At 36.2% G+C, this 27,889-nt stretch overlaps 1 protein-coding gene across 1 annotated transcript; it reads left to right on the plus strand.

Moving 5' to 3' along the window:
• The first annotated feature begins 1,516 nt into the window (after nucleotides 1–1,516).
• LOC128858309 (uncharacterized) lies at nucleotides 1,517–25,531 on the plus strand. The gene is made up of 4 exons (XM_054094472.1): nucleotides 1,517–1,897; nucleotides 24,218–24,570; nucleotides 24,644–24,760; nucleotides 24,955–25,531. Exons 1-4 carry the CDS (start codon nucleotides 1,881–1,883, stop codon nucleotides 25,098–25,100), a joined length of 633 nt encoding a protein of 210 aa, XP_053950447.1. The 5' UTR covers nucleotides 1,517–1,880; the 3' UTR covers nucleotides 25,101–25,531.
• The last annotated feature ends 2,358 nt before the right edge of the window (nucleotides 25,532–27,889 follow it).

Here is a 27,889-nt window from a genome sequence, read left to right on the forward strand (position 1 = left end):
TTTTTTTAAGACAAACGGCAAAGAAAAAATTTCACCAGGCAGCGTAGGGTTTAAGAAAGGGTAACAAGGGATTTTTTAAGGGTGCTACCTTATGAACTTAAGATAATAATGCAATTTTACGGCCTTGAACTTTAATTTGAAGAGTTAATTAATTAAGTAGCTTGGTTCGCGGGTAGGCAATTCCCACTACCCCAAGTGTAAATCATATTCTCTGCTGCTTGCGCCTACCCATAAATAACTGTAAGAGCTGGCCTCCACAAGACAGATCCCATGAACTGTATGGGGCTTGGCGTAGATACAAATGCTATGAAGCGATATAAGGAGGCAATCAATTACCAGCCACCAGCGCAAGGCCTCAGCCTCATTGTTAATTTCTTAAGCTAATAATTGATTATTACTAGGATTTATACTATATACTTGTATACTCATTTACTCAAAATAAGCGCAGTTAAACAAATTGAATTTGATTTGTGTAAATAAATATTGAAAATATTTGCTAACTTAACGATTTCAAGGCAGAATATCTGCAAAATTATTAATGTTTCTGGTACAGTACTAAATAACTGTAAATAAAAATATGTGCATATGGATGTGTGCGAAATTTTGACTTTAAGACAATACGATGATCCTCCTTTTTGTGATTTGCTTAATTAATCAAAACACAATTCATATGAAAATTGAAAAAATAATCCAAATTGATTATTGCAACTATCGATGTTTATTTCTCTTATGCAAATATGTACATATGCACTTATAGTATTTAGGAATTCTCGATTTTCAAGCCATTTTTAATAGCTTAATTCAGCACAACTGAAGTGTGGTGAGCAAATACATAGAATAGTTTTCAACTTTTATGGCTAGAAAAATTTCTGGCTTTACGCCATTGCAACCAGTCACTCACAATACCAATAAAAACATTAAAATCTTCTACAGCAACAACAAGATTTGTATAGTGTTAACGTCACAGTAATACTGGCAACGTGTATGGGGTACCCATACCTGTTATACATGTGTCCCACAACCCGAATATACATCCACACATACACACACGAACATATGTATTCGTAGCGCTCAAAGTAACTAAAAAACCAATACATGCACGCTTCTGTGCATAAATAGTATGTAAGTAAGCGTACATATATATATACACGAATGTCCACAAATAAGTATTTGTAGGAATATATTTGTACATATGTATGTGTATAGGGTATGTATAGTAAAGCAAGCTCTGCAAATTAATGAACACACTCTGCAACTACTTAGCTTCAAATCAATATGCACCAACACCTCGGTACCACCGCTGACACAAACACAGCCATTTGTACATATGCCATACTCTCATAACCTAACCCATTAGTACAACCATCGACTGCGCCTTCAGCACTGACAACGCCAGCAAGCACCATAGCGAGAGCCAGAGCAATAGCTACAGTCAGCCAACCAGCCAGTCAGCCAGCCAGCTAGGCAGCCATCGTCATCGTCACCGTCAACGTCCGTCGCTGTGCCGTCAGCAGTCCAATTCAAAATTGTTTTCTTGAGTCTAGTGAATTTAAAATGCCAAACAGTCGTTGTTAAGAAGTGATTGTGGCCTCACACGCTCAACTCCAGCTCAGCGCTCAAGTACGGTGGCGAAATCATAAAATAAACTAATCAACCAGCCATCAAATTAAACGCCTATAAACGCTTGTTATATTTTCAATCTATAAGCTGCAGCACGCAGCCTAACCGATTTGTTGAAAAAGAAGAAAAAACCTTAACTAAAACTCGAAAGTAATAGACTTTGTGTAATTCCGCGTTCGCTCGATTGGAAAAAATCTGCTATTAACGCTTTTTAATTACCGTTAAAACACCATACACACAACAAACAACAACAAACTAATATGAAACTCTTCAACATGTGAGTGGTATTCCTTCTGCAATGGTATTACTATTTTTTTTTATTGATATTATTTTTCCAACGGACGGAACAATTTAGATTATAGACATTTTGCAATATTTTGAAATAAAAAAGTGCAGTGAACTTGCGTTAAGTATAAATCATGTCTAAGTTCCTCAAAAATAAAAAACAAAACAGAGAAATAGAATAATAATAAGTTGTGCAAAGCAAAGCTGTCGGAAATGGAAGCACGCAAAGTATTTAGGTTGAACTGCACACGAGTTCGTGCCTTAAGTCTTTTGATTTGCAATTAGTGTCTGGCTTTAATATTGAATATGTCGTAGCTACCATATGTGTGCAATTGCAGGCATGTATTTATGATATTTTTGCTGCGCTAAAAAGGATATATATTCAGTTACTCCGTTTGGAAAAGCACACAGAAAAATTGTATTGAAAATAACTTCTGAGTGCCAAGTTTTTAATTTTCTAAATGTTTCTTTGCTCTCATAGGAAGTTTTGCGCAAATTTAATGCTATTTTGTAGCAAAATTTTTATTTGCTTAACTGCCCCTTTGAGCTAAATAATTTTAAAATCAAATAATAATTTTAGTTGTCAATAAATAGTTGTCTTTAAAATCTGGTTTGTCATCTTTTTCAAGATTTCTTGCCAAGTATTTTTTATTGAAATATATTTTGCGTTCGCCCTAGCCAAAGTGAGTGACTCCGATTTCGTAGGTACTAGGCTGGACACACACTGTGAACATGAAAAGGTTTCTTTGCTAATAGTTTATAATCAACACGCTTCTCACAAAACCAATCTATTCCAAGGCAAAGGTGACATAGGTAATAATGCAAGTCCTTCCATTTGTAAAAATACATTAACGCACACTCTACAAATTGGAACCCTTTGGAATTGGGCCAAATAAGGAAAAATATTCGCGACTAGTATGTATGTATGCAATGTTCTCTAAATAAAAATATACATAAAAAATAAACTCTTTATATCAAAACCTCCTAACCATCTCAAGTTTGTTTAAAAAAATATATAACTAACCTCGTATTAATTAAAAATAGCTGCTTTTAAAATTTTGGGAATTCTGGGAAGTGACTTTAGAGCTATGATGTTATGTACTTGTTTTCATAGAATTTCATGTAAGATACGAGTTTGCTTGGAAAGATGTCGGTAGGAACATTAACTCACCCTAATACAATGTGGCGCAAAATAATTCTTCCAATTATGTTTTTGAATAACTTGTTTACTAAATAAAAAAAAGTATTTTGAGTGATAGAAAACTTTATTTTGACCTTTACGCTATCCATTGCTTGTCAATTTTTATACTGCAGCTATCCACTTCAAAAGTGTCAAATATGATTGACCCACAGCACCCACTTGCAAAAAGTATAAATCTTCCGATAGGATGGTTAATTTGGCGTCCCCTTCAATGTATATAAAAATATTATACCACATATAAAATTAAGCGAGCGTGTAAAAGTATCTCCAATATTAAGTCTACGCGTCTTATAAATCTCAGTACTATCACCCAAAGATTTCAATCCTTAGGATGGACTTATCATTACCTACCGAGGGCGACCGCTAATAAAAACATTTTTTTCTATCATTTGATGTTTTATGCACAGAGATTCGAACCTGTGAACTTCCGAATGTACGGCGTTCGGCAACGGCGACCGACACTAATGCCCACATATTTTTTTGCTCACTTCATTCACAAATTTGTTTTTTTTAGTTTTTTTATAGTTTGTTGGCTTTGTTTAAAACAAACAAAAAATAATTTTATCCATTATCTATTGATAATTTCGGTAATTGTGAAAATATTTTAACTTTGTTCCCGCAATGAACTTTAATCTGCACTAAGTACTATCTAAGTACTTGGAAATCATTGTGCCGCTCGTTATTAGGTACTCTCCCAGGATTCTTTTGCGTTTGTGTAACAGTACAGGGTTATGCTCAAATGTGTGTTTTGCAGTTTCGTCGTCCTCTATTTTGCAGAGTATGTAGATAAGAGTAAGATATTCTTAGAAAAACTCTCACAATTCTTTAGAGAGCTTCAAAGCTCGTAGGGTATCTCAGTAGAGTCCTCTATGAGCTGCTTATTATTTTTCTGCTATCACGGCGGGTCATACCTATAAAGGATGTTGGTACTCCCTTTCCAGCGATTTGATCATTTCTTTCAATGCAAGCGCCCCATCACAAGCTTGATATTACTTAATCGCATCCGAGGACCCTAATAGTCGCTTGGTTGTCCGATAAGACTTCAATTTTTCGGTTTTGGTAATTTTGCCTGATATTAAAGCCTGCATATCTTCCATTACTTATATAACTATATATAATTGGCGCGTACACCCTTTTTTGGGTGTTTGACCGAGCTGCTCCTCCTATTTGTGGTGTGCGTTTTGATGTTGTTCCACAAATCGAGGGGCCTACAGTTTTAAACCGACTCCGAACGGCAGATATTTTTATGAGGAGCTTTTTCATGGCAGAAATACACTCGGAGGTTTGCCATTGCCTGCCGAGGGATCTTCCATCACTTATACATATTTCAGTCTCAAAAATGACCATCTGTTTTCGCATGGTTTCAGAGTATCTTAAGCTTGTTGCAAATATGCTTTTCTCGTAAATCGTCTTCGGTAACTGACCCATCCATTATTATTATAAATTGGTTTAACTTGTATGTTTCTGCTACACCCACATAATAGTTTGTGAAAATAAGTTGCATTCTATATCGCTACGTTTTGTTGCATGGTACTTCGGTATTTCAATTTCTGGATACTGGATACTTCAAAAACATTTTTTTTCTTATTAATTTTTAATCATCTTACTATTACTATAGATATGAATTGCTTTCGATACTTCAAAAATAAGTTCTCATCCCCAAGGATAAATTTTAAGAACTGAAATTTGGTCTTAATTCTAAACTAATATATATTGATCCATGCAATCAGTGTGGGGGTATCCTTCCAAGATAACATGTTCATGTTTCCTATCTCCGATAGAAATTCGCTTGCTTTTATTGGGCAAACTACTTTCATTTACTTACTAAGACTTTTCATACAAATAAGCCAAGTTATAGTGCAAAATTTTTATAGTCTTTCTGAGTATAAAATAAAAATCTATCCGAAACATGTACTCAAATGTTTACTAGCTCTGTTGACAAAGGAATTGTTTTATCTATAATTGGCAACTTTATTTACATGTTCTATAGCAACCGGGGTTAGGTATCTGAGACGGGTTTCTTAGGTATGACAATCGTAAAATGTGATATCTGTATTTCATTGTGGTTTCATAGTAATACCAGATGTGTTTACCTCGATAAACTCACATAATCGATTATGCGATATTCCTAGGATTAATGAATATGTATTACACATCAATGATCTTTTAGAGTAAATCAGGAGTCTGCTTTTTCGAAAACTCCAGATGTTGTTCGCACATTTTCGAAAAGCCCGGGCAACGACTAACGAGTACCACACACCAGTTCGATGTTCATTCCTCGAAAATTTACGAGCGTGAACTCAAGTAGATCGTACTTTTTCGAGTAATTTGTACAATACTATTGATTATCTTAACTTTTTTGTAAACAAGTAAACTGTTGCCAACAAGTATCTGGAGCTCTAGTTTATTTTGTTAAATAGCAGAAACTTCTAAAACAAAAGCAGCTGCAATTTCCCTTTCTTGCACTAAAACTCGCATCAACATTTTACTTACTTATCAGTTTAGTTAATTCCATGCACTTCAGATTTGAAATTACTGCTTCATTATTAGAGTGTTGTAATTTTATAGTTGCGTGCCTCCTGCTCCAACACTACTCTTGATTTCAAAACTACCAAAAATGGTAACTGATGTTTCCTCAGTGCATAATTCACACTTTTCTGCTCTTCGACTTGCTGGGAAAAGGATTTTAAAGTTGCGGGAAAAATTGGGATTTCCTAGTGGGCGGCGAAGCTGATTTTGTTTAAGCCAACAGTATTTCTGTACGGGTTAGATAGAAGACCCCTTTAGGCGTTGACTTGACAGCGAGTCGACTTGAAATATAGTTGGGAATGAAGAATTTTTTGAAAGAAATCAACCAACTGCATTTAACACAACAAATTCATAGGTTTCTGAAATCGATGGCATCGAATATGGATTGTTTTGCATCCCATCAAACTATATTCGTCTCTTTTAAAAAAATAAAAAAAGTTATATGTAGTCTGAATAAATAGTTTAAAATTAGTTGCTTCATAGCTTATAACTAATGGAAAAATTAATAATGTTATTATAAGCCTAAAAATAAGTATAAATATAATCGTAACATCGTCGCAGTACAAACTTGTTATTGATTTTTTTTTTTCATTTCTTAAAAGTTACTTGTTTCCCATGAGAAATCAAGTTGGTAATTTTGTGAAAAACCCCAAAAAAGAAATAAATGCAAAAAATGACACTAAAAAGAAGATTTGTCTATTTGAACTTTACTATTCAATTTAAATTAACTTTAATGGTTAAAATGGCAAAGTGCATAACTGGTTGTAGTCCGTAGAAAAAATCGAACATATACACATACATACATACTATATGTACCTATATATTGTATTTATATACAAACAAGATGTGCAGAAAACAAGAAAAAATATTAAAAAAACACAATGTAGCTAGTAATAAAAATAAGTCAGAAGCAATACAACACATCAGCTATGGATGGTAGGTGGTTAGCAACAAAAGAAACAGAGGCAGATGCAACAGAAGCAATAGCAGCAGCAGAAGCAATCAAATTCCAATGAGTTTTTGCCAGAGTTTTGATGGAAAAAACATTTGCAGGCACACTTTTTTAAATTTTCATATTAAGTCGAAATTCAATAGCTAAAGTTTTTATTTTTATTTCCATGAAATACTTGTGCGCATGTATATAAATGATTGTGAGTATACTATGTTGGAGCTATTTTCTAAATGTGTAGCTGAAAAATTATATTCCCAATACTTATTGTAATAAACAAATCCCATTAAGCACTAGCAACTAACGCCTAAAATTATAAATGTCCAAGTAAAGAAATATTTAAGTTCAAGGGCAACCGAATTTTTAATACCAGGTCCTTATAGTTGTACGAGATATGTGATATATTTAGGTGATTCACAAGCTAACGTAAGCGTCCTGTAGGACAACAGGGTTTTTAATGAGTGAATAAATGTTCACAAAGGAGGAGACCATAACCGACTGTTCTTTAAGGGGGAGCCTGCTTTTGAGGCTTCAAAAACTCAATTTTTTCGTGGATTTTTTTGAGAAGGAAAGAAATATTCGATTGAAATGAAACTTTCTGGTTTTATAGTATAGCTTCTAGTTAAACCAAGAAAATTAAACAAAAAGTGAGAAATTCAAAAATTTTTCGCTAATTAAAAAAAATTAATTTTTTTGGGAAAACAAATTCACTTCAAATTGTTTAAAAAGTGGGTTAATCATAACTTTCATAGGGTTTTTCAGGTTCAACTAGAAGAGAATTTAATTGCGAATACAATCAACGTTTTCTCATTTCTATAGGACGTTTAACTTTTTCCCTATCTTTCCCGCCAATTAGGAAAAACCGCAAAAATAAAAAACCGAGAAATCGCATTTCGAGCGATCCGGCCGCTCGCATACCTGCTCGACGCTTGCTCACAATTTCTTCTGTAACTCCGAAAATTTTTGGAATTTGCTTCTGAAATTTTTAGGGCACATTTTTGGATAGGTGGGGAAGACATTTATGCAAAAACAAAATCTATTTTTTAAAGCCTCTAAAGCAGGCTCCCCCCTTAACTGTGTAAAAATTCATAAGCTTGCGAGCCGTTTAAATATTTTTTTTGTCGTTTAAAGTTCGCAACATACCTATACAACAATACGACACTTACGACACCTTTGTAAATACCAAAATTATATAACAGCCATGGACTTATTATGGACTTATTTATAGGCTTAGTTGTGACCATAGTTATAGGCATAGGTATAGTGTGAAAGTTACGCTTCACCTTGCTTTTAGCAGTTCCACGCTGGAATCAATCGATAGGGAGGAATATTGTAGTGTTAGTGGAAACATGCCCCAAATATCACTGGTGTGACGGCACCTTTCATGATATTTCTGAGATATTCGATTTTGACCTCTTCTGCAGAAAAAAACATAGTTATAGTCAAAGTTTTACTTAAAATTATAGTTACAGTTCTTTTCATAGCCATAATTGTAATCATAGTCATAGTCATAGCTTTCATAACTGTCATATAGGAATCACTGTCATATAGGAATCATTATACACCCGTACATCACTTGTTGGGGGTGTGGCTGAGCTCTTTCTCCAATTTTCAATTTTATGCTTCCTCCGAACAACAAATGATTTTCTATGATACGCTTTTTCATAGTAGAAATGCACTCGGAGGTTTGCATTGCCCTTATTAGAAAAAAACGTTTTTTATATCACTTAGAGTTTCATGCCCCTAATGGGTTTAAATCCGTGCTCTACGGAGTGGTATTCATGCACAAATCTATTAGACTATGGCGACCACCGCTAATTGTTATACCAGTGATAAAGACAAAACTCAAAATAGAGACGGAAGAAAGGATAAGAATGGAAGAGAAAATGCGCGCTGATACAAAAAATTCCCAGAGGCTGGCGTACGTAGAAGATAGCACCTCAGATGTAGTTGAAAAGTACGAGTTAAAATACCTAAAACTTAAAATATCAATAATTTCAAAAAAGGAGATGAAATGTCTCCGTCTCATCATCTGGAGTGAAGTCTGAAGTTACGTTTAGTCTGACCGCATCTACTCCCTACAGAGTTTTCCGTTAAGATGTCCCAGAATGTTTCTCAACCGTACCAGAGCAAACGGTTGATAACCAAGGGATCTCCTACCCTCGTTTCGTGGGGAAAACCAAGTCTGTAGTGTCCGCCTAGCAATCAATTTCCTGCAGTAGCTATCACTCGAGGAGGGGATTTAAATTGGCTCGTTCCTAAACCAATCGGTTTATGTTACAGAAACGACCTGAATTTATATTCAACCAAAGAATGCTGAAGTGGGCATTCACCAAAAATGTATGGGAATGTTTTTCGCTTTTAAAACAACAACAACGAACCTAAATTGGCCACCAATGTATTTCTTGTCAAGTCGCAGCGAGATACTAATCAATTGAAATCGACCGGTGCTCTCAAAGTCAACATAACCAAGACAAAAACTCAAATTCAGCGGGATATGCGCAGTAGTGCCTTGGAAGTTGAACCCCTCGGATCCGTGATATTAGGTTTCCAAAACAACCATTTCTTGAATTTCCCTTGAAATTTTCAATCGAAATTGTATGTGAATGTATTGGCTGTTCTAAGCTCTTTTTTAAGGGTCGCACTTCTTATTCTACTAAAAAGGTGCTGAATACTTTGTCGTATAAGTAAACTATTTTCTTAACAATTTATTATTGCAAATCATTAATCAAAATGTGTTCAGTTACTATTGAGTGAATGTTGCTTTTGTTTACACATTTCGCTGCAAAACCCCTTGCGGAGAAATGGTTTCAAGGCCGTTTGGTATCACTGCTTTGTCTATCAATATTGTCTGCAGCTGCATCACTACCAATCAACCCGAACCAAAGCAGCTGCAACAATTTTCGCATAGCCACGCATAAGACACTTAGCTGGTAAAATCCAGTTGGTAGAGAACATACACACACATGCGTACGCGAATGCAGGAGCAAATATGCACAGAGTAAATAGACACGAGCTCCCAGCGCACTGAACACTTCTATTTCAATTGCAATTGCAATCCGTTATTTACTTGTAATTTTTAGTATTTTTTTACGCTTATAATTTTCTTGTAATTTCTAATTGCCTGGTGGATTTTTTGTCCACTTGGCGCTTGGGCAAAAGTTGCAGTCGCAGTCACTGAACCGGCTTTGTATGCGAGCGCAGTGCTAGAGCTATTTATATTCGTATTGCAAATTATTAGTTTAATTACAAATTTAACACGCGTTTAAATTAACGGCTTCAGCACACACACACATTTACAAAAGCCAAGAGCGCAAACATGCAGCCAACGGGTTAAGCAGGCAGCAGGCAGCCAGGCAGACAGATGTAGGCAAATGATATGTTAATGTTGGTTGAATTCAAATTTAATTGCAGTTAAGCAAATGATTACATGTATGCACACATATGCACATATTTTTTATATGCGTATTTCTAAAAATTCATGTATGTGTATTTTGCTATGCGCCCATTGATTACTGCAACAGCAACGGCATTTTTTCGCAGCTACATTGAACGATTGCACTTACGGTTCGAGAGTTTTCTGTGTTAATGCAGGATTAGTTTTGTTTTAAATATTTCAAAGTTTGAGAAATGATATTTACATAGTCACAACATTGCAAATTCAAATTTTTTGGTGCACGAAATTTTTGAAATTATGCAATTTTGTGATTGCTTAGAAACAGAAAGATATATACATATATTGATATATATTCCAATGGTTCCTCGGATAAACGAATTATGATTTGGTTTATTTAATGCTAAGAATTTAATGTGGCTCCACGAGCGACCTGGTTTTTCGCTTCTGCTTCTCCTCCATCTGTTGGCTGGTCTCCCGCGTCTCGGCTCCCTTGAGTTCCGGTATAGCCCTGCTCTTGTGATGTCATCTTTACGCAACGTATGCCTGTTCCATTTCCACTTACAACGCAGAATTTCTATGAGGATATTTGAAGTCGGGCCAGAATATACGCATAATCTTACGAAGACAACGGTTAAAGAAAGATGGCAATGCTTGTAGGGCGCACGATGTTATGCTCCATATTTCCCACATATTAAGACTATTGGCTCCACATTAGCGTCGAATATCCCTTACTTCGTGCACCTGGAAATGTGAGTCCCTTTCCATATCACGCCCAGCTTATTAAAGGCAGCGCGTCTCTTAAATATTCGGGTGCGTACGTCCGCTGCTGGCCCGCCAGTTTTAAAATAATGCTCCCAAGCCGTCAAAACTCGTCAAACTAACTGAGTCCCGGCAATCTAGAGAGCATGAGGTTCGAAGGTATTGATGCTTATTACCTTTGTTGATTTTTAGATTCGAATAAATTCCAGCGGAGAGGCCCAATTTTCGACCACTTTTTGCAGCAATTGGGGCCGTATGTCAGCAATAACGCGCCGAATATTCTCTTCCAAGACGTCAATCGTCTCGGGCTTATCTGCGTAGACAAGCGACTTCACATAGCCCCACAAGAAATAGTCCAGCGGTGTTATATCGCACGATCTTGGAGGCCACGCCACAGGTCCACGGCGCGAGATAATGCGCTCACCAAAAGTTTCCTTCAATAAATCGATTGTTACGTTGGCTGTATGGCATGTAGCGCCGTCTTGTTGGAACCAAAGGTCGTCCACATCAACATCGTCCAATTCAGGCACGAAAAAGTCATTAATCATGGCTCTATAGCGCTCTCCATTGACTGTACCATTATGGCCGGCTTCATTTTTAAAGAAATATGGACCAATGATTCCCTCTGCCCATAGAACACACCAAACAGTGACTTTTTGAGGATGTAACGGCGTCTCAGCAATGGCTTGTGGATTATGTTCACTCCAAATGCGACAATTTTGCTTATTGACATACCCATTCAACCAAAAGTGAGCATCATCGCTGAACAAAATTTTCTTCGATGCGTCGCGCGAACCGAACCATTATTTTCGTAATAAATTTGCACGATTTGCAAACGATGTTCAGGTGTAAGTCTATTCATTATGAAATGACAAATCAAACTGAGCATAAATCAAGTGACAGCTGTCAAAAAGACCATCTACGAAAAAAGTAGTGCCAACTTGAAAACCTAACCTCTAAAAAAAACACCCTTTATTAATACTTTGGCCAAACACCAAATACAGGTTGTAAGCGTCATATATAATATATATATATTTATATATTTATAAACAGGGTGAAAGTATATATTTACATATGTTATCATTTAATATTTGCTATCATTTGTATTTTTATATGACTCTTCTTCTAAGTTAATATAAGCCAAGCTTTTTTTTGTGGGTTGTCAATGAAAGTCTTAAAATCCTATCTTGCGATAGGTCACAACTCGTCCGTAAAAATAATATTGTATCTGATGCGATTGAAGCTACTTCTGCTATACCTCAAGGCAGCCACCTGGGACCGTCACTCTTCTTGATAATGGGTTATAATGCAGATGATCTTAAGATGTGCAGTCGCATTGAAAACGAGTCTGACTGCATTCAACTTAAAGACGATGATTAACTCAGATACAATGCATAGTGTGATGGTAATTTCTTATTTCTCAACGCTGGGAAATGTCAGTGATAATTGACTATAATTACAAATTAGGAACTGCTACTCTAATTAAACTTTACCAAAAGAAATATCTGGGAGTCATCTTTTATTCGAAAATGTCCTTTTAACCGAAATTTTTAGAAACGTTTTAGAAAAAAAATTAGACAATCATGCCATCACTCTAAAACTTACTGTCACTCTCTGTGGGAGCATTGACTTCTTCGTAATCACGTGCCGGTTTGCGACTTTATTTGTTAACATGTACCGAGTTTAAAGTGCACCTCCTCAGAAAATTTATTCTATTTTTTGACCAAAATCGACGTCGAAGTGTAGCAGCTGGTTAACCTTTAAAGTGAATGATTCTAAATGTTTCTGCGTTTTTGAGATTGATGACTATTAGATATTACTGATTTGAATTACGAATTTCGGATTCAACCAGGCTCACAACTAAAATCACAAATGCTTTTCAGCAGATCTATTTTTTATTCAAAAAAGGGCACATTTTGGAAATTAACAGCTATGATAGCTTTGGAAATAAGTTTGCAACAGGCAACTCTGTTTAAGCGTAAATCGACCTATTTCGTTTAGGGGGGAATTTATACAGAAGGACCATTAAGATTTTGAGTGTGAAAGAACGGATAGTTTTAAATTAATATAATAATTACCCTTACAACTTTTTGTATGGTGTTTGGACGAGCTCCTTCTCCTATTTGTGGTGTGCCCTTGATGTTTTTCCATAAGTGAAATGGGAAATAATAGGTTTCTTCTATTCGCCCCTTCCCCGCTCGCTATCTCTCTGCTCGATTAACTTAATGAAAAATTTGCATGCAAAAGCAACAACGAGTTATCGAGCAAGATTCGACTCTAGCGAGTATGGCTATACATCATCAAGATGATATAACTCACCATCTTACAAACACATGTAATTTAAGGCAGTTATATTCCAGCCTTGCCAAGATATGTTCATTTATACCAGTTGCTTCATCTATTCGCCACTTGCTAATGCTTGGCGAAAGGAAGAGGGCTAATATGTCATTCAAAAATGCAGCTGCTTGTGAATCACCCTGTATAATTAAAAGAAAAAATTCCCTGTATGACAATTTGTACAGATAACTTTTATTTTTTACCACCACATTATCTGCTCTCTTTCTATTATTCACTCTTTTGTTTACTTTGAAATTTTTTCTCCGAATTATACTGGTAAAATTTGCTTTAAAACGTGCGCCGAAATGTCAAAAAAGTTTAGGCACTTTCATTACTTTATTCAACACTTCAACACATATAAATACTTACATACGTTCACCTAACAAAAGACTTAAGCGGCGAACTGGCATTTGAATATAAATCGTAAGTGAATAAGTTAACCTAAATAATAGTGCAAAAAATAGACTAAATTAATATTTTGGAAGTAGACACATTTTTTATTTTTAAATGCCCTAAAAATAAGCATTGAAATGCTATACCGCAAATACTTAAATGATGCATAACAAATTTGTACTAAATTGTTGATGGTGTTGTCCTTGAAAGTTCGTAATAATGAATTGGGGCCACGTTTCTTTGGAAGCACACATTTTTTAGCGATAATAAGCTGATCGAATTAAGTTATTTTTATTAGTACAATTAAGGCTAGTTATATCTATTTTTACATACTTAGCAGTAAATAGTCACTTTTTATGGCTATTAATCGCTGAATGCTGAGTCACATACCTATGCAACCGGAATTAACACACTTAAGCCGTCCGCTACAAATCTATAAATTTTCAAACTGCATCCATAGTATGTTTTTTATGATTTTGACCTCCACCAATAAAACAAATGTAGAGTATCAAAATTCCTTTCCTTTTTCCTGTGTTAGTTATGCCGATTTGTATGCATTCAAACTACATTTTTTCCGGCCACAGCAACAACAAGCACAAACCGTTTTGAACAATATTCGATGGTCTGTGTTTTACATGTATTGGCTGAATTAAACGAATTACAACATGGTTTGTGCAAAGAAATGTATGCACAGTAGGCCAAAGAGGCAGCACAGAGAGTTACTTTCGTTACAATCCCTCAGCAACCTTAGAAAGCGTGCCCAGCAAATAGTAAGGACACTTAACTGGGTATTATTGTCATACTTAACTTATCCGCCCCCAAACAGCAGCTGGTTTCTTCTGAGAATATTTCTCACAGCAGAAATGTACTTGGGGGTTAACTATTACCTGCTGAGTGCCTATTATTATCAAAATCATGTACTCTCTGTCATTTAACGGTTCATCTACGCATTATGCAGCGAACTTGGCACCAATTAAATATTAGTCATATGCAAACGCACACGACTGAGACGGCCGCAAATTATAGTCATGTAATTATAATATATACATATATGACTTGTAGCAATGCACAGTTAGAAGTCCCATTTTTACTTTTTATTTGTTTAAGTAGGTGTAATCACACACACACATACTGAATTGACATACATTGATTTTATTACCAATTATGAATTTACATAACTAAACTTTTAAAATTTTACAACGCCATTTGTACTATCAACTTTCAACCAACAGTTGTGTGTGTATGTATCTAATTATGTAGTCGTATAACTAATATACTTATTTGTAATACGTACATATGTACATATAAGCCACATAGTTAGATGCATAGAATATTCTATTTGAAAAAAGTAGTACAACTTCTGCTGGCACTTAACTGCAAACTTCAAAGTTTAAGCTCACGTATTGCATGCACAAAATTGTTGACTGACCATCCTTAGTTTAGGAAATAATAAAAATTATGTTTAATGCTCGTATCGGTAAGTGCAGTAACCGTGCCCACCCTCATAGCAAAGAGTCACGTTTCCAATTCGTGATGTTCAATCATGTGACTAATGCTAAACCAAGCTTCAAGTGCTTGTCTATGTGAGTGTGATTTTATATAAGAATGAGTTGGTATACAAACAATTACTAACGCAATCTAATGACTTGCTTATACGGTGCCTTTTTTTCACTTTTATTCAAAAATTGTCGATCACTGAGCAGACGATCAACATTCGAAACTACTGGAACTCAACTCAAAGGCATAAATATTTTTAATATACCCCAACTTGTTAATATAGCTCGATCCTGAGTTAAGTAGCTCTTAAAGAGATTACTTGAAGCGGTTAAAGGCACATGGTGATGCACAGGAACACCCCTAACCCCTAGCTAACTACTTTTTAAGGGCCTAAAAATGTCTAAGGTTTTGAAATTAACATTTTTATAAAGACGGTTTTAGTGGGTCATATAATGAGGATTTGTGAGGCCTCGCTCGAAATTTCCCTCGAGTCGTGCAAAGGGCGAAATTTCTATCAAAATTAGGAATTTTTACCATTGAAGTAAAAAAGCGAAATAAATAAATAAATACAATAAATATTATTGGTATAGTAAAAAAAAAACTAAATTCAAACATTATTTTAGCTAATTTGCTTGGGAAGCGAATGCACATGGTGATGCACAGGAACACATATTCTCCTAACCCCTAGCTAACTACAGGCATTACCCACTAAAACCGTCTTTATAAAAATGTTAATTTCAAAACTTTAGACATTTTTAGACCCTTAAAAAGTATAGACCTGGTGATTACATATGAAACGCAATATTCGGATGGTTCTTTGGAATTAACTTAATTTTAATTTTTAAGTTATTTATTTAGTTTTATTAATTTTTAGTTAATTTAAATTTATTTTTTATATAATTTTTTTGAACTTAATTTATTTTTATGTTCAAGAGCTGTTTTTTCTCTAAAAAATCTCTAAGCAAGAAATGCAACAATACAAATTCGCATTCGAAATATGTCTCTCTTCAAAGAGAAGTTGATTTTCTACAAAACCATTTACGCAAATCTCTCACCAATTCGGTAGTGGATTTTGACGATCATGTAAGCAATTTTCGAAGACTAAGGCTAAACAGCTTGCCAAGATGGAAACCATTTTTACTTATTACCATAGCAAAACATTCGAAGTTGATTACTACGCTTGGCTTCTCCAAGAGAGGTGCCACATATAACTTTATGCGCAACAAACTAAAATTTTTGCAAATTTGTAAATCTAATAATTATTTGCAAGACATAATTATCAGATGTGCATTGCATTTCATAGCTATAACACAGCAACATATTTACATTTTTTGACCATTTATTTGATTCTTATTTAACTTAAATTATTTTCCAATGAAAATACAGTTCATTCTTCTACAAAAACCATATAAATCCAAATTTCAAACTTTGTGCAAATTTTAAAGAATCTAAACAAATTCCATACTTTCTAAACAGAATTAAAAAAAAAAATCGATTATAAAAGATCAAAATTTTGGTATAATAAATGTAAGTGGATTTTGAAAAATATTTTTGGTAGACGGTGTTGGGTATTTTCTTCCACATAAAAAACGTCGACATGAACTTTTGTTTTAATTTGGTTTTGTAAAAAATTATCAAAGTTAAATCAGAAACAAAAAAGTGACGAAAATTTGTCAATAAGTCTATAGTTATTGAACGCATTATATGTATATATGTGAATATATATGTACGATTACGTATAAAAAAATATAAAACAAATATTTCATATCAATCTCAAATCTGCTTAAGTTAAGGCCCCCGATTAAATTTGGTGTCGAAATACTTATAAACGCAAGAAAAAAATAATTTTCATTAAATATACTCCGACACACTCTTCGCACCCTAAATACAAAAGAGTCACAACTCAAAATTTTCCACACTCGAGCTTGACTTGTTTACAGTAGCACAGAAAACAAACTATGTGACATATCACGCTGAAATTTGCCATGTAAGCTTATAACAGTCCTACCAAAAAACAAAAAATTTATTTTTGCCATTTGTCATCCGCGGACCGTTTTATTGATAACGTCTCGTTCATATTTGAGTAGAAGGTACATTTTGATTTGTGACCCTTTTGTATTTAGGGTGCGTCATATTCATGATATCATCCATGTGTTCATGACTGTCGAAGAGACTTATAAGACAATCTTATAAAAACTACAAGGCCAAATCCATCACCGGCAAGGCGAGGAAGTGCCGCCTTGCAATAAGCATTTAGCCCAAAACAGAGTCTGTCTTGTAGCAAAAGGGTGAAAAATGAAACGCTGGTTCCACAAGCTAAATCTAAGATATAAGCCCCTTAGTGCGGATAAAGAGCCTAAGCTACAACCTATCCCTCCTGATTAAGATTTGTTACTGAAACCGAACAAAGAGATGGGTGCTGAAATAAGTGCACACCTTCATTTTTCCTTTCTCAGTACCAGGCAGTAGCGCTCCCAACATACTCGTGCTATATTTTTTTCTGTAGTAGCTTGGCATTTCTCATGCTGTTGTTGTTGTTGTAGCTCTTTGCCCTGTCAGTGTAGCGTAATCACCGGTCGTCATCGTCTAGCTCATTTAACGGTAGGCCCAGGAAACTAGCTGTTTCGACGGGTTGGGTCCAGAGGGAGAGTGGTGTTAGATGAGTGGGTTTAATGGGGCATGTGAAAAGGTGGTTAGTGTCGTGCGGGGTGCTTTCATATGCTGGACATATGTTTAGTATGTCGGGGTGGTTGGACTCCGATAACGGCATTCGGGGGTCGTGAGCTTAAGAAGGTGCTAAGAGTCTCCCGATGAATGTCGTTTATGGCCTGTGTGTACACAGTCCGATCCAGTAGCTGTCTGTTGGTTTTTGTCTGAGATCTCGTCCGCGTAGTTGAGGAGATGCCTCTTGATGCCCCTGGGAGGTGGCTCAGGCTCGAGCAGGTGTCTGCATGGGGGAGGCCTGCGGTAACACCCTAGCAGAAACTGCTTACTGAGCAATTTCTTATGCTCCTTAATAGGCAGCATTAGGGCCTCATCATGTAGATGTTATATAGGTGACATCAGAAGACATCCTGTCGCGGTCCTTAATGCAGTGTTTTGGCAGGTCTGAAGCTTCTTCCACTGCGAATTACTGGTTCCAGGCGACCAGACTAGCGCAGCATAGTTTAGAACCGGGCGGCCTATTGCTTTAAAAGTCCACAGCAACATTTCCTTGTCTTTGCCCCAAGTGCTGCCGGCGAGCGACTTGAGAAGCTTGTTGCGATTCTGTACTTTAGTTGCAATAGCGGTTGTATGCGCTGAGAAGGAGAGCAAGCTGTCAAAGGTGGCTCCCAATATTTTGGGGTTGTTAACCGTCGGAATTTGTGTATCATCGACTTTCACCTTGAGTTGTAGCCTCACCTCCTGGAAGTGAAAAGGGTCGCCTGGCATTTCTCATCGAAACAATTGCTTTTCGTAGAAATTAAATTTCTTCTTCGTCTTATGTTGAATTTTCTGGTTGTCTGCTGTGGATTGCATTTTTCCGGCACCGAGTTTTCCTTGTGATGATATATGCACGTTTTTTTTTTGTTTGCCTGACTGCAACTAGCTAGTGATTGAAAGCGTTGCTAGACGCAAGCACATCTAAAACACTGGAGGCGTGCCCTCTACAATTCGCAATCTGGCCGATTTGGTATCGAATTTTATGCATAGGACTTACTCACATTAGTCTGCTGGAGTCGTTTGTGGCTGCAGATAACTACGCGTTGAATACTGGCAAAGTCGATTCGACGTGAACCTTTTCGTAAGAACCCTTACTTGCAGTCACCAATCATAATTGTAATTTCATGGCTCGCGCAGTTTTCCTACTTGTACGTATGCAAATTGCCATTCTCATGCCACCTGCAAGCAGGTGTGTTATTTAAAAAAGAATACTAAAAAATATACGAGTACATATGTGCGCAAGCAGAAATTCAGAAAAGTTGTCTTCATCCCTTCTCAACAACCGGCCGTCTGCTTAACTTAAACAGCATGAACTTTACAAAAATATTCTTTAAGCCGGTTAAGCTATTGACTGGCACCGATGGACACAGACTTTATTCGACAACATGCAGTGTTATCTGGTAATGTGTGTGTGTTTGCCAGTGAGTGCTGTTTTTTCTGTGTTTTTTTATTTTCTTTTTTTTGCTGCTGATGACGTTAATAATAGTTTTGCAGACACGCTGATTATATAACAGGTTAATTTGCAAGCAAGGCTAGATTCACATAGACAAGAGTATATAAGCCATTTATATGTATGTGTGTATCTATGCGCTAATAGTCAAAGATATGCATGTATGTAAATATGTATTAGCAGTACGTATTAACAAAGCCAACGTAACTGCTTTTCATGCATGATACATACCAACCAATTTAATGTCTATTTCGTATTTATCTTTTTATGAAATTGTAAGAATATGCGCTTGCTATATACCAGCATACTTTGAAGCTACCATTAGAAAAAAAAACAATAAATTTTTGCACCAACAATTTGTCTTATTTTCTATATATTTTTGTGTGTGGGTACTTGTTTTACTCCTCCTCGGTGCTATTAAAATTTCAGCAACTTCTTTATTTTTTGCTCGCAAACTGAAGATATAAAAAGCTGATCGAGTGAATGCGGCACCTTTTTTCTTTGTGTTACCTGACAAACCGGTTGCTTGAAAAGCCGAAATGTCAAGCAAAATAGCGTAGAATAACAAAAAATTTGTTTTTTCAAAGAAAAAATTAGCGAAATTATACACGTACATACTATACACACATATATAGGTATATCCTCTTTCAGTGTTGTCCAATCTAAATCTAATTTTAATGGACGAGTCCAAATATCGGGTGCCACCAGCGCATACAAATGACACTAAATACTCAATTATACTCGTATCGGCTACTTTTGTGCTTCTTTCACGCTAAACATTTAATTGTGCCACTGAGGCGAAGAATAACGAATTACCTACGGCAATATGAGATTTTGTTATGTAACTTGATCAATCGCAATAACAACTACAATGGTGGGTATGTCGCCCATAACAAGCAACAATTTGTACGTTCATGTTGTCCATTGAAATGAAATGAGATGTATTGCCATTGTGATGTGATTTGTGATTGTAATGGATTGTACGAGCAGTGAAGGTGTTGGAAAGGTGTTTGCGTCCGGGAAAAAACAAGTCGCGAAATATGCCGGCCCTGAGGTCAACTGCATGCGCTGTTGTTATTTTTCCTGGGAATACTCGTATCTAGTTTGGTTTTCTTGTGGTAGGAGTCATGTGTTATTTATTAGCTATTTGAAGTTACAACAGGCTTCATTGTAAAGGTAGCTGAATATTTTGCTAACCTGAATTGAAATGATTTAGGTACATATGTATGTATATATATAACTACATTTGAAGCGACTTTTGTATAAGTTTGAAGTGGACGATCAGAGGTAAAATAGCTTTAATTGCATTTTATAAGTACACATAAAAAGAGGTGGGAAAAAAGTGTTAGGGCGCATATTAATCAGTGTCCGTTAAAGTTGGCTATTGTAGTGGCTAACACTGGTTAGTTGGCATTTCTATTGTACGGGTACAGCATATAAAGAAATAAGGTGATGCTAGTAAGGTGGATGTAAATTTAGAAAACTTTAACATACCTTTTAACATAACATTTTCAGAAAGATGCTTGATTTATATCTCTAACTTACTAACTATTCAGAACCCATGGCAGCCGCTCAATAGATCTTTCAGGTAACAGTGCTAAACCTCCTAATACTAAAATCATATAATATTAACTACTTTTTTGCCAATCAAAACTCCTTTCAAACATCTTACGGATGACAGCCGGTAAAATGCATCGATTTATTTATTTGATTCGATTCATTGAAACGTGTATAGATATTTTTCGATACATCAGAGTGTATAGACCGATGTGCATTGGGTTTTTCAGCTATTATTGCACAACAAAATATGTTACCAGGTGGCACAAACTTAATCATCCTATCGGAAGATCTATAATTATTGAAAACGGCGTCGTACGTCAATCATATTTGGCAGTTGTGCAGTATACTAACAGATAAGCAACAGAGCGCGTAAAGGTCAAAATAAAGATTTCATTACACAAAATTATTAGTAAAAAAGTTATTCAAAAACAAAATTGGATGATTAATTTTTTTCATCATCCATTACCAAATTTGTACGAATTTCAAATTATTACTACAAATGATTTAACTATGTTTCTAATGGGTCGTTGAATCAGGTCACAAATTTTCTTGTAAAGACATGGAAATCTTAAAAATTAGAATTTTCAAGCATTGATGTTTTTCCAACATCCCAACAGTGATTCACGTTTTTTACAGTTTTGATATCGAAAATATCACACATTCGTATTCAATTTTCTTATGCTAATTCTTTCAAAAAAGACGTGCGATAATTTTTCAAACTTTTTTAAAATAGTTTTTACTTTTCGCCTGAAGAGATATTCGTTGGTACTCTATATATTATTTGTTTCCATACAATTGACATCTAAATCTTATGTATGAATCTTTCCAAATGCTGGCAATAAAATTCATAGTTAAACTGTTCTCAGGATCAAACAAATTCCTTTCTCATGCCACGATTTAATTTTCATTCCAGCGCTTTTGCAGTTACGGACCCGCTCTTTACCATCCTCTCTCAAACAATGACTCACGATCCCTTTTCCAAGATTATAATTCTCCATCCAGTACTTATGATACATAGGACTAGCTTTTTATCCTTAAGAAAGCAATACTATCTTTATCTCTCTATAAATGATTGATGATGGGATGCCTCTAACTTTTTATTCAGCTGATTAACTTTTTTCTTAGCTGAACAGTTCCAATTCTGAACGCTTAACAAACTTTTGCGTGAAAACAGAAATGCTACGCGTTGAATTCTCTTCTTCTTAATTGGCGCTATAACCGCTTACGCGATTTTGGCCGAATTTAACAAAGCGCGCCAGTCGTTTCTATCTCGTGCTAACTGGCGCCAGTTGGATACACCAAGTGAAGACAAGTCCTTCTCCACTTGATCTTTTCAACGCAGAGACCTGAGATACTTGTAACTTCCCTTTCAATAGCTTCACCACTCTAAGCACCGATTTAAAAGTTGCTACAACAATGGAAACAATGTAGCGTAATTTTTTTTAGCACAAAAATTCGTCGACATTAAATTTACGCAGATTGGAAACAATATTCCTTGATCATAGTGGGCAGCGTAATTTATTGACTTTTGGTGTGGCATTCTCTTTCATTTTGAACGAAATTCGACTCAGTCAACTAAATGCGATTATTCTCACTCTAAATCTGAAAAAAATTTTATACTGGCATAGCGATTTTTCAATTTGTTTGCATAATTTTCGACAAATCATATTGAGATAAAGGTCTAAAATTAAATAATTGGCTATATATTCTTCTTTTGGTATGTCATAGACTCTCTGACTCTGATATCGCCCAAAATTAAGTGATAATCATGTTTTGCTGCTGTTCTAACGCGCGACTACCGTCAAGTATTATCATACATCGCCGCTCGTGGGTAGGTTTCTCCATTTCTGCCAATACAACAAGGCACAGAACAATAGGAGGACGAGCTCGACCAACGCCCAACAAAGGGTACAAGCGCTGCTTTCATATGTGTGTATACACATAAATACACTACAGAAAACATATATATATAGCCTATGATCAAAAAGTACCGGACTGACCGGGAAATCTGTTTTCTTCGATTGCGAAGGCGTAGTGCACCATGAGTGCTTTCCATTGAGCCAGACAGCCAGTAAAGAATATTATTTATCTGTTTTGAAGTGTTTGAGAGATGATGTACGTCGCAAACGGCCGGAAGTGTGGGCAAACAATTTTTGGATTTTGAATGATGATAACGCGCCATCGCACCGAGCCCAAATTGTGCTGGATTGTTCGACCAAACACCAAGTAAATTCCATCGTGCAAGCACCGTATTCACCTGATATGGCGCCGTGCGACTTCTTTTTATTTCCCAAGTTGAAGTTACCACTTCGTGGAAGGAGATTTCAGTCGATAGAGGAGATCAAAGAGAATTGGACGAAGGAGCAGAAGGCGATCCCTTCGTCGGCCTACCAGGGGTGCATGGAGGACTGGGTTAAACGTTGGCAGATGTGTGTTGCTTCAGACGGCTCATATTTTGAAAGAGATTTGCCTGAAATTTAACTTTGTTTTGTTTTATTTAAACATTCCCGGTGTTTTCTGACCATAGAGTACATGTAGCAATACGTTTTTCGAAAGAAAAAAAGCTGCGTACTAGCATTGAATTTGATGTTGGCGCTTCTACAGCTAATGGTGCATTTTAAAATCGAGTAATTCGAATAGTTTGCCATATTCACAGTTGTAACGGTGATAAACGTGCCACTGCTACTAAGTGAATGGAAAAAGCGGCCAAAAGAATAACAGTAAATGTGTGGAAGAGAGTTCTAGAAACAGTCAGAGGGACTTCGCATATACATAAATAATAACATACTTACACATATTATGTGTAGATATGTAGAAGCACATATGTAAAAATGCATTTGATTATTTTTCGATGCAAATAATTGCCGTTTTTTTGTATGCTACACTGGCAGCAACACCAGAAAACGTTATTTGCTTACATTGTTTTTTTTTTTTGTTTTAACTTTTTAAAATCGCAACTTCTAGTAAGTTTGACGTTGTTTGCCAAGTTTGAAACTGGTTATTTTGCATAAGCACTTGTTGTATGTACGATTTAAATTCGGACTTGGCTTTGTGGCGTTGCTAAGTGCTGCAAGCAAATGAAATAGCAAATCTTAACAGCAACAACAACAATTGGCGCTCAGCAGGTTATACGCGCTCCAGCAATCTAGTGGTCGACCGTTAACTAAAGCACACACACAACACAAGATCGCCCCTGCCACCGTGGCGTATACGTAATTTACTTATTCTTCTTCTCACTCTAGACCATCACCAGCCTGCTGCGTCCTTCACCAACACAACTGAACCTTCACTTCTTCTTGTTTAAATTATTTCATAAATTTGTTAATAGCCATTAAATGCTAATCAAGCAGCAGCAGCAGACCAAAATTCCACAATAATTGTAACGGCCCCTCTCTTGTTTCATACAAAATCCAGTTTATTTGCTTTAGCTTTTGCCTTGGCTTACGTGTGTTTGTGTATTGTATGCTTAAATTATTGAAACTTAAGATATACAAATAAAAAATTAAATTGTATTAATTAATCTCTTATTTCTTGCAGTACATTTTTGCTGGCAGTTCTTGCATTGGCTTGTTGCCTTTCGATCACATACGCGCAGGAAGAGGGATCTACAGGAATCAAGCGGCCTGCACTACGACGTCCAGTCGGTGGTAAGGCGGCGAAGACCACAACAACACCAGCACCACCACAAGACGATGAAGGCGATTACGGCGATGAGGATCCAAATCCAGAGGGTGAGGAAGGTGATGAGGATGGCGCAGCTGCAAGCAGCACGACAACCACAACGGAGGCACCTAAGAAGGTGATAGGTCCAGTCATAAGGCCATTCCGCTCAAACGATGATTTCTTGAATTCACTGAAACGCCGCCAGCAAGACGCTAAGAAACACAGATGTAAGTATGACAATTAAAGAAAGTAGCAACAAAGTTGGTAGCTGTTTACAATAAAATTGACTTTGACACACAGCTGTTGAGAAGCCAACACCAAAGAGCAAACCAGCGTACGCTAACGAAGAGGAAGGTGATGAGGGTGCCGAATCCGCGCCAGCACCAGCGAAAGGCTTCAAGGCTGCCAATCCAGCTCGTAAGTGTTTATTATACAGTTTAGTAGTTGATAGTAATTATTTACCGATATTACTAGTGTAGATTTTTTATTAATGCACTAAAGGCTTTATAATTTTCCAAATTTGTCCAATTCCAAAATTCCAATTTTTTTTTAATTTTTGCTTACTTTCATCATATATCATTAAATATCCTCATATGTATGCTTTCCCGCAGTGAACCGTCGTAAGTTGGCGAAACCCGGCAAACCCGAACCCCCAGCGCCTGCTGATGATGCTTCCGCTGAAGAATCCGAGCAAGAGCCAAAAGAACAAGCGAGACGCCTGCCGCACGCCCGTCTGGCTTTGAGGAAGCGCAACTAAGGCGCACAAATGCACAAGGAAATGAGCCAATTTCTTTGAAAAATAATTTCTGCTCCTATCATTTTGATAACTTTTTTTTTAAGTTTGTTTCTATGAAAAATGCAATAGCTTATCTCTACTATATGGAGCTCCAGTTTATCTCGGCTCAACATAGTACTTAATTTCCAAGCAATTTGTAACTATACTACATTTTGGTTTTCTTCCTTAAAAGCTGTTATTTTTTTATTAGCTTTAAGTTATTTTACTTTTTTATTTTTTTCACTTATTTGTTTCCGTTTTGGATAAATAATTATCCTCAGAGCTCTTAGGCTTCTTTAAATGTGTTATAATTATTATTTTATATACATATGTATGTATTTTCGAGTTTATGTGTATATTATATATTTTATTGTACATACTGTCAGCGTAAATTTTACAAATTTGTCGTAAACTATTACAATAAACTAAAATATGTATTGATAAAAAAAAATGCAGTGTTTATATTGATTTTACGGATGTGCGGATAACTCCCAAGTACTTTTACTAAGCGCTATATAATATACTAGGTTGCTCAAAAAGTTTTGCAGTTCGATAAGAAAAACACAATTTTATGGTTTGAAATGAACTTTATTATTCAGTATAGTCTCCCTGAACATCAATACACTTGTTCCAACGAGATTCCAATTTATGAATTCCATCCTTGAAATGTGAATCGGAAAGGGAAAAAGGAAAAAATACGCTTCCACAGTTGCCATGACCTCATCATTTGATGACAAACGCTTTCCACGCATGCATTTTTTAAGTCTGGAAATAGATGAATGTCTGGTGAATACGGTGAATGCTCCAACAATTCCACTCTAACTCTAACTTCCACCACTAATTCATGGATTTTAGCCATTGTAGAAATGATCTGGTGACACGGTCCATTGTCCTAATGAAAAGAAATTTGTTTCTTTGGCAAACTGCGTATTTTTTCACGAATTTTTTCCTTTAGTTGGTCTAAAAGGTTACAGTAATATTAAAAAGTTATTATTTTACCAGTTTGCATGTAATCCACAAACAAAATTCCTTTTGCATCCCAAAAAAACAGAAAACTGATGCTAACACCTTCTTGGCTGATTTCTGAACACGAACTCATATCGGAGCCGAAGAGCCAGGTTCACAAAACTCTTTAGCCTCCTGTTTTGATTTCGGATTATAGTGATAGACCCAAGTCTCATCCGAATTGATGGATTGATGCACAAATTCCACTTTAACCTTTCTAAAACGCTCTGAAAGTTGCTGAGAAAGTCGCATTCGAATGTGTGTTTATTACCATTGTTAGCGAATGCGGTAGCCATTGTGCACACAGCTATCTGAAACCCAATAATTTAGTCAAAATATTTCTCTCTTTCAGTCATTTGACGATTTTCCAATTCGATTTCCTGTGATTTTTCTAAGATTTCTGGTGTTGTTGCTGTTTTTGGACAACCTTGACGTGGATCGTTTTCAAAGCTTTTTGGACCACGTTTACATTCAGTAACGCATCTTTCTACTGTATTAATTGATTGCTAGAAGTCCTTATACACCTTCAACATTCGTTCATAAATTTCCGTTACTTTTAAGCCTTCAAAGATAGAAACTCAATCACTGCACGTCGGCACTATATGGCATGTACTCTGCTTCCTCGGAGCATTTCTTTCCGCGAGCCACCTGTCTCAACTAAAAAACGTGTTTTCACCGTCATCACTCGACGCTTCGCAGGATATTCACTTGGAAAAGCTTATCTTTTCCATGCGGAATAGTTCTCTCCGGAAGTATCTGTGGCCCGAGAGGAACTGAGTTAAGAAGCAGTTAACTTCCCCGAAGTTCCTTTGGACCCATTTGCCAATTGATAGAATAAGTTTCGCCGTCCATCTGCCACTCGGTTCAGTGTTCCGTCGACTTTGCCACCGCAACATGGTTTGGCATTACCGTTCCGCGACGCTAGTGATGGCGTGTTTCTTCTGGGAGTCCCATGCATCCATTTGCCCCCAGGCCATGAGGTTGACGGGTATCTCCCTGCTGATCATAAAGGCTGCAGCGCCAGAGACAGTGCGGTAGACTGAGGAAACTCTAAGTGCCTAAAGGTTATTTGATATTGATGGCAAATAGGTCACCGCTATTAGAAAAAAACTCTATTAATATTTAATATGCAAATCCAGGGCCTAAGGCTTATGTGTGACGCACAAACACATTAGAAGTGGCCGATTTCAATAAATAAAATAAATTGAAGCTTCATGTTAATTTATTGATAGGGTGATAGTCAAGGCCAGTCAATATTGGCTGGTCGATAGTCAAGATATCCCAAAGGAGTATGAAGGCCGTAAGAACAGGTGCGAACACAAAAACTTTTTTCAAGTACCTCTGCACATACCGAAGAGACTGTGTCACTAGAAATCCCATCTAACGACCTTTTCGCGTAAGTGCTTTCGTTTACCCTTTAGATAATTTATTTTTCGCCAGCTTTCTGCGTTGGTCTCTATGGCTCTATCAAACATTAAAAAGCTAATTCATTAATATTGTAATATTATTTATGTAGAGAAATGGCCTTAGATCTATGCTGCTATGGCAACTTAACCAATTTCTAAATTTATGTAAGATTAGTCGCGAAATCCCCAACTGCTAGAATTTATTTTATTTACACCACCCTGTTACACTAAACACTACACATGGCGACTGGTTTGTGTACCAGCTAACTTAGCAAAACCCTCCCAAAATCGAAGTGAATGGAATTATGCCAGAAATCGTGCTTTACTGACTTTTTTGTTCGCATTGTTGTTATTTTAAAA

Source organism: Anastrepha ludens, chromosome 3, assembly GCF_028408465.1.
Source record: "Anastrepha ludens isolate Willacy chromosome 3, idAnaLude1.1, whole genome shotgun sequence".
Taxonomy (NCBI): domain Eukaryota; kingdom Metazoa; phylum Arthropoda; class Insecta; order Diptera; family Tephritidae; genus Anastrepha; species Anastrepha ludens.

Excerpts from the sequence above, each read along its gene's own strand:
- LOC128858309 (XM_054094472.1), top strand. Across the intron at positions 24,571-24,643 it reads AGACGCTAAGAAACACAGAT|CTGTTGAGAAGCCAACACCA; the intron begins GTAAGTATGACA and ends TTTGACACACAG. Across the intron at positions 24,761-24,954 it reads CAAGGCTGCCAATCCAGCTC|TGAACCGTCGTAAGTTGGCG; the intron begins GTAAGTGTTTAT and ends GCTTTCCCGCAG.